General features: G+C 38.5%; 1 protein-coding gene across 1 annotated transcript; it reads right to left on the bottom strand.

Moving 5' to 3' along the window:
* Positions 1 to 211: 211 nt before the first annotated feature.
* Positions 212 to 592, bottom strand: LOC130020597 (histone H3.3C-like). Its single transcript, XM_056111186.1, has one exon. The coding sequence runs from the start codon at positions 590 to 592 to the stop codon at positions 212 to 214; it is 381 nt and encodes a 126-aa protein (XP_055967161.1).
* Positions 593 to 17,224: the final 16,632 nt, after the last annotated feature.

Here is a 17,224-nt window from a genome sequence, read left to right as displayed (position 1 = left end):
GGAGACGTTACTGGGCCCGCTCGAGCAAATCGACGATCAACGGGAGGGCCTTTACTTTTTTTACTTTTTTTATATATATCTTATAATTAGGGAGATGTCACTGTCACTATCACTGTCATCCCATTAATTATCGATTTACTCAAACTGGCACCAGTAGTGTCTCCATTTGTCCCAGCCCTGAGAATTTAGCATCGTAAACTTTATGCTCTCTCTATCCAAGGATGTGGCATGCCAGCTGGATGTCCTTGGGCATGATGGTGACCCGCTTGGCGGGGAATGTGCTGAGGAGTTGGTGTCCTCCAAGAGCCCCACCAGTTAGGCCTTGCAAGCCTCCTGCAGCGCTAAGAAGGCTGAGCTCTGGGAGCAGAGGGTTCGTCTTGAAGACCTGCGCGATCTTGTGCACCAGCCGCTGGAAAGGCAGCTTGCACCTGAGCAGCTTGGTGGACTTCTGGTAGCGGTGGATCTCCGCAGCGCCACGGTGTAGGGGCGGTAGTGGTGTGGCTTCTTCACACTGTCCTTGGCTGGCATGCTCTTGCGGGCCACCTCGGTGTTCAGCTGCTTGCAGGGCGCCTTCTTGCCCATTGACTTTCATGTGGTCTGCTTAGTACAAGTTCTCTCGTTCTTCCCAACTCAGCTGGAGACTCCTTCAGGGTTAGGAAAATGAGACCCACTTTATCTACTGTTGTTGGCATATCTGGTACCTCATGGGTGGTTGCCAGGTTCTGCCGTGAGGGCTGGATACCCTCAGTAACTTGCTGGGCTCTCCGGGTGAAGATGGAGGCTTTTGGGGTGATCTTGGCCCTGCAGGTGTTCCCAGTCTACCGAATGTAAGATCCTGGTGACAAGCCTGCTGTAACAATTTGTACACTGACAACATACACCTGCCTGAGTCTCTGGGAAATGCCTGGGGCATCTTCAGCCTCAGGTTGATTTCCTGAGGCCGAAGATGTAAGCGAGATATAAGTCAAAATAACATATATATGTTATATAGGCATATATATATATGCCTCGAGCAGGCACCAGTAACGTCTTCTTCTTCCTAACCCTGAGATTTTAAAAGAACCATATTCAATGCATATATATATATATATATATATATTTATGCTCTTTCACTTCAGTGAAAAGAGCATTATATATATATATTAAAACTATTAGTGTTGGCAATAGGACAGAAGAGGGACTCTCTTTCACTGTCAGTGGAATTGGAATGTTGTCAGATTCTTTGGATCCATGGAAATTTCTCAAAAAAGTATGGGAAAATAATGCTCCTATATGACCTAATGATTTCACTTCTTGATATCTAGCCCCCAAACCCCCAAAAAATTAATCTGAAAAAAAATTCATGCCTTATCCATTATAGCACTAATATCATAGTTTGGATAAGGAAACAACATAAATGTCCAATGGCAGATGATTGGATAAAGAAGCTATAGCATTTATATCCAATGGAATACTATGCAGTTGTAAGAAAAAATGTAGTCTTACAGTTCACAGCAACTTAGATGGAAGTGGAAGACATTGTATTAAACAAAATAAGTGAGAGTGAGAAGGACAATTATTTGGATAATCTCACTCCTCTAGAAATAAGACAAGGAGAAAGTAGCGAAGTAAAAAATCCATGACCTTGGGTTACAAAACAGATTACTAGAGAAGGTAGTATGAACTGGAAGAAATGAAGAGATAGACTAGAAACAAAACAAGTATATTGGTGAAGGGTTTGGGACACTTTGGTGGTGTAGAAAAACCAATTTTTCATCATCTTTTAGTATATATATATATATATTTTGAGTGACATTCATTGGTGCTCAGTACTTACTTTTTTTTTTTTTTTTCCCTTTATTTTATTTTATTTTTTTTAAAGTTGTAGATTTACAATTTTTTGTGCTTTGGTTTCAATTATACAATGATCAGATACCCATCCCTCCACCAGTGCCCATTTTCCACCACCATGGATAATATCCCTCCCACCCCCATCCCCCCATCCCCCCTGTCTCTGTGGCAGGGAAATCCCCTGTGTTCTCTCTCTCCTTTTGGGTGTTGTGGTCTGCAAAAGAGGCATTGAGTGGCAAACATGTTCAGTCCATAGTCTACTTTCGACATGCATCTCCCCTCCTGGGAGGATCCTCCAAACATCCTTTATTTGGTGCTCCCTTCTCTATCTGAACAGCCCTTTCCTCTAGGATACCCGGCTGGCCTCTAAGTTATGGAGTAATCCTCCTGGTGCTGATCTCAGCTATTCTTGGGTATTAATCTCATACTTTGTTACTTTATATCCCCCAGATGAATGCAATCTTTCTATGTCTATCCCTCTCTTTCTGACTCATTTCGCTTAGCATGATACTTTCCATATTGTACCACTTGTATGTAAATTTCATGACTTCATCTTTTCTAAGAGCTACATAGTACTCCATTGTGTAGATGTACCAAAGTTTCTTTAACCAGTCATCTGTTCTTGGGCATTCAGGTTTCTTCCAGTTTCTGGCTATTGTAAAGAGTGCTGCAATGAACAAACAAGTGCAGATGTCACTTCGACTATACATTTTTGCCTCTCTGGGATATATTCCCAGGAGTGGTATTGCTGGGTCAAATGGGAGCTCAATTTCTAATTTTTTGAGAATCGTCCATACTGTTTTCCAGAAGGGCTGAACCAGTGGACATTCCCACCAACAGTGAAGGAGTGTCCCTTTCTCGCCACATCCACGCCAGCATCGGTTGCTTTTGTTCTTTTGAATGTGGGCCAGTCTCTGAGGTGTGAGATGGTATCTCATTGTGGTTTTGATCTGCATCTCCCTGATGATTAATGATGTAGAGCATTTTCTCATGTGCTTTCAGTACTTACTTTCTGCCTCTATGCTCAGGGGTAACTCCTGGCTGGCTCATGAGGATATTTGGAGTTTCAGAAATTCAATTCAGGTTCTCTGTATGCAAGGGAATCATTTTACCTGCTGTACTATACCTCTTTTGCCATAAATATCTTTCTATGTTAAATTTATGAAATTCAAAAGTACTTTCATCCTTTTCTTTTTGTCCCTTTCTTATTTTCTTTTTTCCTTTGCACCAAAAGAGAACATTTGTTCTGTTCCTTTCTGTTACAGTGATATTATATCATATCAGGTTCAATCAGCACCACTGGGTATTTGTGTGATGTCACATTGTCTTTTACAGCAAAGATTTTTCTCAATAGCCTTACATAAATGTTCGTGGACTGATTATTAACAACCAAACCCAAAGATTATTTTTTTATCTTTATATTATGAAGCTTCTGTTCATATCTATATATTTCTAACTTTCAGTTGTACTTTATACTTTTAATATGAACTTATATAACCCATAGTTATTCAAATATGTAGAGTTAGTGGAACATATTTCTTTTATCAGTACTCCCAATCTTGTTGACAAAAATAAATTAATGGAGGGGGGATGTGCGAGTTTCCATCCCCACCCCAACAGAGCCAGCCCTGGCAACTGAAAACCTCCATACTCATTGCCATACTCATTGCTGTTCTCCACACACTAGAAGAGCCTCACCCACCAGTGAATCTATTCATGGACTGCACAGCATCTCATACTTACACCACTAATATACCAGCAGTAATATACCACATTTGAAGGGGTTTAGAGTAGAAAGCAACCAATCTTAGGGGGAAACACACACACGGCTAAATCTTTAACATGTTACTACTCTCTTATGGAAGGGTTTATTAGTTCCTGGGTGAAATACAACAATCTTCACACACTTTCCTCTAAGAAAGCTTTTTGATTCATTTTCAGTAGATTATTCCTAGCCAATAATACAAAATAATTTATTTCAGTTCTGTTTTGTGGGCAGGGTTTGGAGTTCAGGATGGAAACATCCAAAATATGATGGTGGGAAGGTGCAAATGGTGTTCGAATATTAAAGAATTAAATATTGTGAAAAAATTTATATATTTTTTAAAAAAAACTAAATTACATAGTACTTGTTCAGTACATACTTCCATTACATTTTTTCCTAAACTCAGTAATTTTCAAATAGCTCAAATTCCCCAAGGGTAGTAGATTATAGAACCCGAAAGGGATTTCTTTTCCTTTTTGTTTGTTTATTTTTGGTGATGCCTGATGGTGCTCAGGGCTTAATCCCAGCTCTTCACACACGCATCTCTCCTGGTGGGGACAGGCCAATAAGGGGTGTTAGCAATTGTACCTGGATCAATTGCATCCAAGACAAATGTTTTACCCACTGTACTATCTTTCCAGCCCGGAATTTTGTTTATGTGTATATGTGTATTAACTAGTCTACTCATATAAAGTAAAGAAAAAAAGAAAAAACAAAAACAAACCAAAAAAAACCTGAATTTAGTCCATCGGCCCCTTCCCTCCAGGTGGGTAGGGGGCGCCCAGCCAGGAAGTGCTCCTGCCCCCCCAGCCGCACCTCAGATTCCCGCCTGAAGCCCAGTGGGGAGACTGTCAAACACCCTTCCTCCATTCCAGGATCCTGGGTGGGAATTGCCTGGGACAGGCGAGGGGCATGGCCACCAGGAAAGGGGCGTGGCCTCTTAAAGTGGGCGTGGCCTTCTACTCGGCCCCAGTTATATCACTCACATCAAGCACTCAGGACTCTCATCCCAAAACTTGCCGCCTAATATGAACCAAAAATTTCTCACCTCTTCTACTACAATCCAACAACAGCCCACTAGCCTACTCAATTTCCAACAAAGACCTGTTTGAAAATAGCTGTATAAGCTCAGTACCAAATAGGACCTCCTCCAAAAGTTTCACTCAATGTCGGTTATAAAACAAAGAATAACGCCTGACTGAGAAGAAGTCAAACTCAGAAACCTAGATGGGTGACTACCATTGACAAAATCTTATCCAAAATCCTTTCCCACTATAAGAGGGAATAGTATAATCTGTGCCTGGCGGGAACCGAGGCCCATTGTTCGGCAACAAAACTGAACGGCTCCTGGCAGTCTCTCCTCATTCAACGAGGACAGGAACTGAGGCAACATCACATCCCGAGGCAACAAAACTGAACGGATCCGGGAACTCTCTCCTGACTCAACCAGAATAGTAACAGTGAACGTGAAGAACTAAAGCACACTGGTCACAATGGTAAAGCAAAGCAAAAGCCCACCAAACTTTCTTATTGAAGAGGCTAGCCCAGAAGACACCAACAGTATTGTAGTGTTAGACAACCTCTCTGACAAGGAATTCAGAAGGGAGCTACTTAGGATGCTTAGGGAACTAAAAGAAACAATGGAAAGCAATGCCAATAAAAGACAAGAGGATTTGAAGGCAGAAATGAGAAAAATGCAATCGGAAATGTCGGACCTGAAAACCCTGGTAGGAGAATTGAAAACCTCAGTGGAAGGCCTCAGAAGCAGAGTAACAGCTGCTGAAAACAGAATCAGTGAGCTCGAAGATGAAGTTAAGAGACTCGCCAGAAAAGAGCAGAAAATGGAAAAGAGACTCACAGTTTGGGAACAGATGGCAAGAGAAGATCATGATGAAGCCAAGAGGGGTAACATAAGAATTATTGGAGTCCCAGAGGGACAGGAAGAAAACCCTGATGAAGAAGAAACTGTCAAAGACATCATTGCTACAACATTTCCAGAGCTGAAGAAAACTTGTAACCACGTTCAGGAGGCCCGAAGGGTACCAGCTAGAAGAAATCCGAATAAAAATACCCCAAGACACATTCTGATCAAAATGACCAAAACCTTAGACAGAGACAAAATTCTGAAAGCAGCAAGATCGAAGAAAGAAATATCTTACAAAGGAGCATCCTTAAAATTCACAGTTGATTTTTCTGATGAAACACTCAGGGCCAGAAAACAGTCGTGGGACATAGTGAAAAAACTCAATGAAATAAATGCCTCTCCAAAAATACTTTACCCAGCGAGACTCTCATTCATAATAGAAGGAACAACACACAGTTTCACAGACAAACAACAGCTCAGGAACTTTATAGACTCAAGACCATGGTTACAAGTACAACTAAATGGGCTACTTTAAGACAGGACAGGCCCCTCAAATACACCTAATTTCAACAGAACAATGGGACAAAATCCCATAACAATAATCTCTCTCAATGTCAATGGGCTAAATACACCAACTAAAAGATACAGAGTGGCAGGATGGATTAGAAAATTGAACCCAACATTCTGCTGCCTACAGGAAACACACCTTAATAGTCAAAGCAAACACAGACTCGGAGTCAAAGGCTGGAAAACAATCTTACAGGCAAACAGCTCCCATAAAAAAGCTGGGGTAGCCACCTTAATATCAGACCACATCAATTTCAGAGTGAGGAAGGTCATAAGAGACAGTGAAGGCCATTTCTTATTGATCAAAGGATCTGTACAACAGGAAGAACTTACAATAATAAATGTATATGCACCTAATGAGAGACCAGCAAAGTACTTAAAACAACTACTCATAGATTTGGAAAAAGACATCGATAGCAACACAATACTAGTGGGAGACTTCAACACCGCTTTGTCAATTCTGGATAGATCAACCAGACTCAAGCTTAGCAAGGACATAATTCATCTGAGGGAAACAATGGAAGAAAGGGACTTAGTAGATATATACAGGACACTTTATCCTCAAAAGGCTGAATACACACTCTTCTCAAGCGTACATGGAACATTCTCCAAGATAGACCACATGCTGAGTAACAAAACATACCTCCATAAAATTAAGAAGATAGAGATTGTATCAACAATCTTCTCAGACCACAATGCGCTTAAATTAGAAGTAAATCACACACAAAAACAGAAAACTAAATCAAACACCTGGAAATTAAACAGTGCACTATTGAACAACAAGTGGCTTAGACAGGAAATCAAAGAGGAAATCAAAAGATTCCTAGAAACGAATGAAAATGAGGACCCGAGTTACCAAAACTTATGGGACACAGCAAAAGCTGTGTTAAGAGGATAGTTTATAGCTCTACAAGCATTCCTCAGAAAGGAGAAACGAGCCCACATAAATAAACTAACCTCACAGCTTAAGAGATTGGAGAAGGACCAACAAAAGGAGCACAACCCAAAGAGGAGGAAGGAAATAATAAAACTCAGAGCAGAGATTAACGAGATGGAAACCCAAAAAACAATCCGAAAGATCAATGAAACCAAAAGCTGGTTCTTTGAGAAAATTAACAAGATCGATAAGCCTCTAGCAAAACTCACAAAGAAGGGGAGAGAGAAAACCCTAATAAACCGAATCAGAAATGAAAATGGGGTCATCACAACAGAAACTACAAAAATTCAAAGGATCCTCAGGGAGTACTTTGAGAAACTTTATGCCACGGAACATCTAAACCTCGAGGAAATGGATAAATTCCTAGACTCCTACAGACTCCCAAGGCTGAACCAAGAAGACCTGGAATACCTGAACAGACCTATCACCATCAAGGAAATTGAAATGGTAATAAAAATTCTCCCCAAGCACAAAAGTCCTGGCCCGGATGGATTCACTAGTGAATTCTTCCAAATCTTTAAAGAGGACTTACTCCCAATCCTCTTTAAGCTTTTCCATGAAATTGAAATATCAAAAACACTTCCGAATAGTTTCTATGAAGCAAATATCACACTGATACCAAAAGCAGACAGAGATACCACAAAGAAAGAGAATTACAGGCCGATATCCCTGATGAACACAGATGCAAAGATCCTCAACAAACTACTAGCAAATAGAATCCAACTACTCATCAAAAAGATCATACACCATGACCAAGTAGGATTCATCCCAGGGACGCAAGGATGGTTTAACATTCGGAAATCAATCAACATAATCCACCATATCAACAAAAGAAAAGATAAAAAGCATATGATCATATCAATAGATGCAGAGAAAGCATTTGACAAGATCCAGCACCCCTTTATGATGAAAACCCTAGCCAAAATGGGTAGAGGGGACTTTCCTCAAACATAGTTAAAGTCATCTACCACAAGCCTACAGCAAGCATCATCCTCAATGGGGAAAAGCTGAGAGCCTTCACTCTAAGATCAGGGACGAGACAAGGATGCCCACTCTCTCCACTGCTGTTCAATATAGTACTGGAAGTACTTGCAATAGCGATTAGGCAAGAAAAAGATATTAAGGGCATTCAGGTAGGAAAGGAAGAAATCAAGCTCTCACTATTCGCAGATGATATGATACTATACTTAGAGAACCCAATAACCTCCACCAAAAAACTCCTAGAAACAATAGAAACGTATAGTAAAGTTGCAGGCTATAAAATCAATACCCAAAAGTCCATGGCTTTCCTATACGCAAACAGTGAGAGAGAAGAAAGCGACATGAAAAAAACAATCCCGTTCACAATTGTGCCCCAGAAAATCTAGTACCTAGGAATCAGCTTAACTAAGGAAGTAAAGGACCTGTACAAAGAAAACTACAAAACGCTACTTCAGGAAATAAAAGAGGACATGAGGAAATGGAAAGATATCCCCTGCTCATGGGTCGGGAGACTTAACATTGTCAAAATGGCAATACTACCGAAAGCATTGTATAAATTCAATGCAATGCCTATAAGGATACCCATGACATTCTTCAAAGAAATGGAGCAAACACTCCTGAAATTTATATGGTACAATAAGTCCCCGCGAATAGCTAAAGCAATTCTTGGGAAAAAGAAAATGGGAGGAATCAACCTCCCGAACTTCAAACTCTACTACAAAGCAGTAATAATTAAAACAGCGTGGTACTGGAACAAAGGCAGAACTGCAGACCAATGGAACAGGGTTGAATACACTGACATCTCCCCTCAATCATATGATCATCTAATCTTTGATAAAGGTGCAAGTAATGTGAATGGAGTAAGGAAAGCCTCTTTAGCAAATTGTGCTGGCATCACTGGACGGCTACATGCAAAAAAAATGGGCTCAGAACTCTGCCTAACACCATGTACAAAAGTAAGATCAAAATGGATTAAAGACCTCAACATCAGACCAGACACCATAAGGTACATTGAAGACAAAGTTGGCAAAACCCTCCATGACATTGAGGCTAATGGTACTTTCAAGGATGCCACGCCACTGGCTGAACAAGTAAAATCAGAGATAGATAAATGGGACTATCTTAAACTAAGAAGCTTCTGCACCTTCAAAGAAACAGTGACCAAAATACAAAGACAGCCTACAGAATGGGAAAGGATATTCACCGAATACACATCTGACAAAGGGTTGATATCAAGGATATACAAATTACTGGTTGAACTCCACAGAAAAAAAACATTCAACCCCATCAAAAAATGGGGCAATGAAATAAACAGAAACTTTCTCAAAGAAGAAATCCGAATGGCAAAAAAGCACATGAGAAAATGCTCTACATCATTAATCATCAGGGAGATGCAGATCAAAACCACAATGAGATACCATCTCACACCTCAGAGACTGGCCCACATTCAAAAGAACAAAAGCAACCGATGCTGGCGTGGATGTGGCGAGAAAGGGACACTTCTTCACTCTTGGTGGGAATGCCGACTCGTTCAGCCCTTCTGGAAAACAGTATGGACGTTTCTAAAAAAGTTAGAAATTGAGCTCCCATTTGACCCAGCGATACCACTCCTGGGAATATACCCCAGAGAGGCAAAAATGTGTAGTCGAAGTGACATCTGCACTTGTTTGTTCATTGCAGCACTCTTTACAATAGCCAGAAACTGGAAGAAACCTGAGTGCCCAAGAACAGATGACTGGTTTTGGTACATCTACACAATGGAGTACTATGTAGCTCTTAGAAAAGATGAAGTCATGAAATTTACATACAAGTGGTACAATATGGAAAGTATCATGCTAAGCGAAATGAGTCAGAAAGAGAGGGATAGACATAGAAAGATTGCATTCATCTGGGGGATATAAAACAACAAAATATGAGATTAATACCCAAGAATAGCTGAGATCAACACCAGGAGGATTACTCCATAGCTTAGAGGCCAGCCGGGTATTCCAGGGGAAAGGGCAGGTCAAATCGAGAAGGGAGCACCAAATAAAGGGTGTTTGGAGTATCCTCCCAGGAGGGGAAATGCATGTTGAAAGTAGACTATGGACTGAACATGTTTGCCACTCAATGCCTCTTTTGCAGACCACAACACCCAAAAGGAGAGAGAGAACAAAAGGGAATGCCCTGCCACAGAGGCGGGGTGGGAGGAGGGGTGGGGGGATATTATCCATGGTGGTGGAAAATGGGCACTGGTGGAGGGATGGATATTTGATCATTGTATGACCGAAACCCAAGCACAAAGACTTGTAAATCTACAACTGTACCTCATGGTGCTTCACTAATAAAATAAAATTTAAAAAAAAACTGAATTTAAGGAAGCAAAAAAGAAAAAAAAGAACATGAATTTAAAGAAGTAAGTAGTAAATATAAATGATAGAATAAAAGAACAAATGTAATGTAAGGATAGGCTTTGCTATTACTGCCTGAATGGGAATACTTCTGATATAACCTATTTCATACATTTCAACCTCTTCCATTTTCACACTTTATATCTTTGTACTATGAACCTATAAATATCCAGGAATTTGACTCTGAATTACAGTTTGGGATTTAATACTGATGTCCCAAACTCTCACATCATCATCTCTTAGGGCCCAGTGTTTTGTTTTGGCTCTGAAAAACAATGACTGCACAGGATTTTGGTCAACAATTTAATCCTATTCAAGATCAAAGAGGTTCATTTTTTTCCCTCTTTTTTTAAATTTAAGATGCTATCTTACTGATATTAACTAATGTCTGTAGTTAACGAGAGTACACTCATCCTTAAAACTGAGGTTTCATCTGCTTTAAGAGATTTTCATCTGCTTGGGAAAAAAGAGGTGATTCAAGATCTGGGGAGTCAATGATTCTGTGACTATTACTCTTCCTTGCCCATGTGTCTCAGAGTGTCATGAAAAAATAATTTTATAAGTTTACCATGACCTAAAATGTTCTCAGAGCCATTTTTCCTAGACACAATGTTTTCTAGACACAAAGTGAAAATATCTAGATACATCTTTCATATGAGTAATAATTACAAAATGTGAATATAATGTTTATATTTGCAATCTAATTCCAAGAAAGGCTGTATGTGTACCACTATGTATACTACTTATATATGTAGCTAAGTATCTATTGTAGCCATTGTCCTACTTAACTTTATGAAAGACTTTATATTTTTCTTCTGAATTCTTATTTCTTCTCCCTTCACATTCTATTACCCTTTGTTTCTGGGGAACCACTCCAAGTTGTGCTCAGGGCTTTTTCCTGGCTCTGAATTCAGGGATTACTTCTGGGAATGCTCAGCGGACCATATGTGGTTCATGGTATCGAAGTCTGTTGTGTATAAAAGCCTTAATCCTTGCACTACCTCTGTCTACTGCTCACTTTTATCTACCCAATAAAGTTTGTCTTTTTTTTCTCCAATACAGCAAGTTATTGTGTCAGTGCTCACTGAATACTATACTACTTTTTCATAACCATAGATGAAAAGACATCACTTTTCTTTCCTTATCTCTCATTAATGAAAGTAGCTGTTAGATAACAGAATGACATTGTAGATGATACTGATATTTAGAGGAATATAGATTCTGTCAGCTGTTGGACTCTTGTAGTATTACAGATATTTTTGAAATCATTTGTATTAGCTGTGAAAATTAGCTTTTTGTTGTTGCTGTAGCTTCCAAAAATCTCTTATTAGCAACAACAAAGCTCAGCTGAAAGTACAAAGCTAGCTCTTTTTCAATTTGAATCTTTTTAATTCAAGTAGCTCTTATTGCAGGTGGGCATCAAGGGCAGCTTTAGAAATGAAAATAACCCTGTATTGATTGATTGCTTATAATCATAGTCACTGCCTGTTTTTTGTAATCTTCCACCCAAGAACCTTCTTGACATTGACGTATTTTTTTTTTTGCTGGCCATGAATACTTGGGCATATGAGAACCACGTAGTAAAATTTTTATCAAACTTATTCTTTACACATTGTTTGTTGCAGAAAAAAATAATAATGGGTTCTACATATTGTCTGAAAAATAATAGTTAGATGACTAGTTCTCCCTGGCAACAGCCCAGTTCCAGAGAAGTTGAGTCCGGGCAAATTCCCTTCAGTTCCAGCAATTTCTAATGGCCCAGTGGTCATGCCAGGGAGAACTCCAACAGTTCAGGGGTATATTAAGGATTCTGAAACATCCCCATAAATTCTAAATATTCAAGAAGACCACATTAACTAAACAGAGGAAGAAATTTAGTGCTAAATGCTAAATGCGTGGTTCATAAGATACTAATACTTGATAGTTAAACAGCAATGAAACCACTGAAGTGACAAAGCAAATTATAGTCACAAAGTGTGTATCAATATTGGTGCCTCTAACATGTATTTTTCTTTTACTTATTGACTTTATGAGAGAAAAGTTTATTATGAATGTACTAGTAGTTGTTCAATAACATAGTTTAATTTTTTCTATATTCATTATCAATTCTGCAGTGTTCAATTTTGGTGAGAGTATATTTCAGAAATTATGATATGAGGAAAAAGATGGCTAGTATCCAAAAGTCACATGATTTATAAATGTAATAAGTGAAATACATTCATTAATTTGTATTTCTCTGCAATAATTCAACATGCAAAATAAATATATTGGATTTAAAAATGTGTTTGATTTCTAATTTTTATTTATTTTTTATTCTTGAGGTAGCACTGTTGACCATAATGTTAAAGCTTGACCTTTTGCAGTATAATATTACTTCATCACAACCACCACCAGAGTGCCAAAACTTTCTGCCATTACTTTTAGAACCCGTCTCATCTACCCTTTCCTCTATTTCTTTAATTCTGTTACCAGTCTAAGGAATTCTTTCCATTGGTCACTGCTAATGCCTCTGTGTAGTTTTATTTATATATATATGTATATATAGATAGATATATCTTCAATATTGATTGTTCAAAAATTGTCATTTTCTCTGAATTATTCACCTAATATTATACTTTCTAAATTCATCCATATTATAGAAAGTGTAAGAATTTATCTTTTCTGATAGCTGAGTAGCATATTTTTTATATCTACTCACCTGTTGTTGGGCCCTTGGATTGTCTCAATTTCCTATTGTAAATGGTGATACAGTGGATGTAGATTTCTATATATCATTTTTTAAATTAGTATTTATGTGTGTTGAGATGGATGCCAGGGTCAGGAAATGCTGGTTCATCTAGTCGTTCACTTTTTAAATTTTTTTATGGGAATACATACTGTATTCCATAAAGACAGCCAGTTCACAATACTACAAGTAGAACCAGAGGATTCTTTTCCATTACATTATAATCAGCATTTGAGATTTCTGGTTGTTTTGACAAAGGCCATTCTCACTGGTGTAAGGTAATATTTCATTATCATTTTATCTTTTAAGTTAATTTTAATTAAGATGTCAATATTTATGACATTATTTATAATAGAGTTGTTTTACATATTGTTTTCCTACACCAACCCAACCACCTAAGATATATCACATTAACTTTTTTTGCATTTGGATTTTTCTTATGATGGTAATTATTTTGTCTCCCTGCGGTAAATAAAACTTTTAAAAAATTGGACCACTGTGAGATAAACAGTTACAAAGATTTTCATATTGGGTTTCAGTTATACAGTGTTCTAACTCACAGCACTCATCCCATCACAAGTGTATATTTTCCACCACAATGTTCCCTGTTTCCCTTCCATTACCCATCGCCTCAGCCTATCTCTATGGCAGACACTTTTCATCTCTCTCTCTCTCTCTCTCTCTCTCTCTCTCTCTCTCTCTCTCTCTCTCTCCACTCTCTCCTTTTGGGCACTATGGTTTGCAATATGGTACTGCCGTACCATATTGCTTCTTTATGCACTTTCAGCATGCAGTTCTTATCTAAACTGATCATTTCCAACTCTCATTGTCATAGTGGTTCCTTCTCTATACTAACTGCTCCCTCACCCTACACTTGAGGCAAGCTTCCAACCACAAACCAGTCCTCCTCACCCTTGAATAAATGGGACTATCTTTAACTAAGAAGCTTCTGCACCTCAAAAGAAACTAGGATAAAAAGAGCCTACAAAATGGGAAAGGATATTTATCCAATACCCTTCTTATAAGAGGTTAATATCAAGGATATACAAGGCACTCCGGAACCAGCCACAACCATGCTGAGACCACTATCCACATGCATGAAGGTGCAAAGGAACAAAGGCATGTGGGTCCCAGGGCTGAGATCTCCAAGCCTGCTCGGATGGGGGCTGAGCATCCTCCACCCAGATCCTCCATCTTCCAGTAGGCAGGGGTCACACCCACCAACTGCTCCCCAGTGCCGTGTAATCCCGTCAACCGCCAAGACCCTTATAAAACCCAGCTCCTGGAAGCATGTGGCCGCATTCATGGTCGCGCAACATCTTATTATTTCATTCTTACTTTGGACAATCTGGCAGGCTACTGAATGTAACCTACCCAAATGGCAGAGTCTGGCAAACTCCCTGTGGCTTTCCCAAGATGCCAAATATCAGTAACAATGATGGGTCTCATTCTCCTAACCCTGAAAGAGACTTGAATATGGTACTTTTTAAAATCTCATGGCTAGGACAAAGGAGACGTTTCTGGTGCCTGCTCGAGGCAATCGACAAACAGCAGGATGATCGTGATTGTGATCATGATACAAGGCACTGGTTGAATTCTACAAGAAGAAAACATCCAATCCCATCAGAAAATGGGGTGATGAAATGAGCAGAAACTTTCTCAAAGAAGAAATTCTAATGGCCAAAAATCACATGACAAAATGCTCTTCTTCAGTAATCATCAGGGAGATGCAGATCAAAACAACAATGAGATATCTCATATCACAGAGACTGGCACATATCCAAAAGAACAAAAGCAACTGGTGTTAGCATGGATGTGGAGAGAAAGGAACTCTCCTTCGTTGTTGGTGGGAATGCTGACTGGTATAGCCATTTTGGAAAAGAATATGGATATTTCTCAAAAAAACTGAAATTGAACTCCAATTTTACCCAGCAATACCACTTCTGGGAATGTACCCCGAAGGTGCAAAAAAGTACAGTAGAAATGATATCTGCCCCTGTACATTTATTGCAGCAGTGTTCGCAATAGCCAGAATCTGGAAACAACCTGAGTGCCTGAAAACAGATAACCTGTTAAAGTAACTTGGGTATATCTATACAATGGAATACTATGCAGCTGTTAGTAAAGATGAAGTCATGAAACTCGCGTATAACTGGGTGGTCATGGAAAGTATCATGCTAAGTGAAATGAGTCAGAAAGAGAGGAATAGATATAGAATGACTGCACTCATTTTTGGAACATAAAATATCATAATATGTGACTAAAACTGAAGGACAGTAGAGACAAGGACCAGGAAAATTGCTCCCAGGTTGGAAGCCTGCTCTATGAGCTGGGGGAGAAGGCAGCTGGGATAAAGAAGGGACCACTAAGTTAATGATAGTTGGAGGGACTACTCAGGATGGGAGATGTGTGCTGAAAGTAGATAAAGGACCAAAAAGATGGCCTCTTAGTACCTGTATTACAAACCATATCACCCCAAAGTGAGACTAAGAGGGAAATTGTCTACCATAGAGACAGGGGAGGGGAGGGATAGGAAGCAGCAGGGGTGTGGATACTAGGGACATTGTTGGTGGAAAATGTACATTGGTGGAGGGATGGTTGGTTGATCATTGTATGACTGAAACTCAAACATAAAAGTTTTGTGACTGTAGCTTATGGTGATTCAATAATATTTTTTAAAGTTAATGTATTTTATAGTTTCCATGAAACCTACATATGTAAATTTTATTAAAAGAGAAGACAATTTAAAAGGGAAAATATAAATAAGTTTGTAAAAGTAGTGTTTTATTCTGAGAAAAAGGATATTGTTTTATAACAGAAAGCATTATATTTTAGACAATACTTAGGTATCTGCACTAATAACTAAAAGATTGCATAAAAATCTTTGTGGATGTAAAAATAAAGTGGAACATTTAATATAAATAAGATTTTAATATTACAGAGATGTTAATATCAGGCAGAGAACATTCATTTTAAATGAATCCATTCAAGTTAAATTAATTCATTATTGAAAATTCATAAAATTCTGTAGCAAAATCAGAGTGAACTTATCTTTCTTTTTCTTGCCGATGGCAACCATAAGCACCACTAGGTAGTTCCATACTAAGTGCCATTTGCAGGGAAGTTTGTCCTGTTCTAGAAAGAATCTCTTTTAATACTTCTTGCAGAACTGGTTTAAAGGCTATGAATTCCTTAGGCTGTTGCTTGTCAATAAAGCTTTATACTGTTCCTTCAAATCTGAATGATAATCTAACTGGATAGAATGTTCTCAGAGAGGTGTTCATTTAGTTGAGTTTTTGTGCTATATCTCCATTCTTTTCTCACTGGTAGAGTCTTAAAGGTTTTCTATTGTATGTAAGTTCCTTTTTTGGATTTTGCTGCTTTCATTATTTTCTATTTTTGGCTTCTGTCATTTTGAGTACAATGTATCTTGGAATTTTCCTAGTTGAGTTTATTTTTGCTGGAACACTTGGAACTTAAGTCTATATTCTTCAACTCTGGAAAATTCAAAGAAATTATTAAAATGGTTTCTTTAACCATTGTCTCTTTAAAAATGCCCTTCTATTCTTTAGGGACTCTGATGGTTTTTATATTGTTCTTTTTAAACGCATTCTGTAGTTTTATGCCATGCTGTTCATTTCTTTTCAGACTAGTTCCCCCTTCTGTTTTATCATAGCAGTTTCCTCCATCTTATCTTGCAGTTTTTGATCTTTTGCTAGACTGCTCAGAACTTCTATTGAGGTTTTTATATTACTCTCAAAATTTAAAGTATTTTGATAATCAGTGATGATGGAAACTTTTTCATCTACGTGCTGACTATTCTCTACTACAATCTCTCAAAATCCTATCATAACAATGAACAATGCTTTAACTATAAGTTAATCTATGCTCATTGCAAACTGCATAGTATTCCAAATATGCATTCTTTCTTTCTTCTCTGGTAGAAACTATTTTGATACTTTTTAAAAGTTTATTTTTTATAGAATCACCATGAGATACACAGATAAAAGATACACAGATAAAAGCTATTTATGATAGGTTTCAGTCATACAATGTTCAAACACACATCCTTCCAACAGTGTACTTTTCCTACCAGCAATATCACCAGCTGCCCTCCCACAATCTCCCTACCTCTACCCAGTCTGTCTCTATGACAGGCACTTTC

This window comes from Sorex fumeus, unplaced genomic scaffold, assembly GCF_029834395.1.
Source record: "Sorex fumeus unplaced genomic scaffold, SorFum_2.1 ptg000013l, whole genome shotgun sequence".
NCBI lineage: Eukaryota > Metazoa > Chordata > Mammalia > Eulipotyphla > Soricidae > Sorex > Sorex fumeus.
The sequence above is the reverse complement of the archived record's forward strand: the minus strand, read 5'-3'. Positions and strand labels throughout refer to the sequence as shown.

Coding starts and splice junctions, on each gene's coding strand:
- LOC130020597 (XM_056111186.1), bottom strand. CDS start 592: ATGAAAGTCAATGGGCAAGAAGGCGCCCTGCAAGCAGCTGAACACCGA.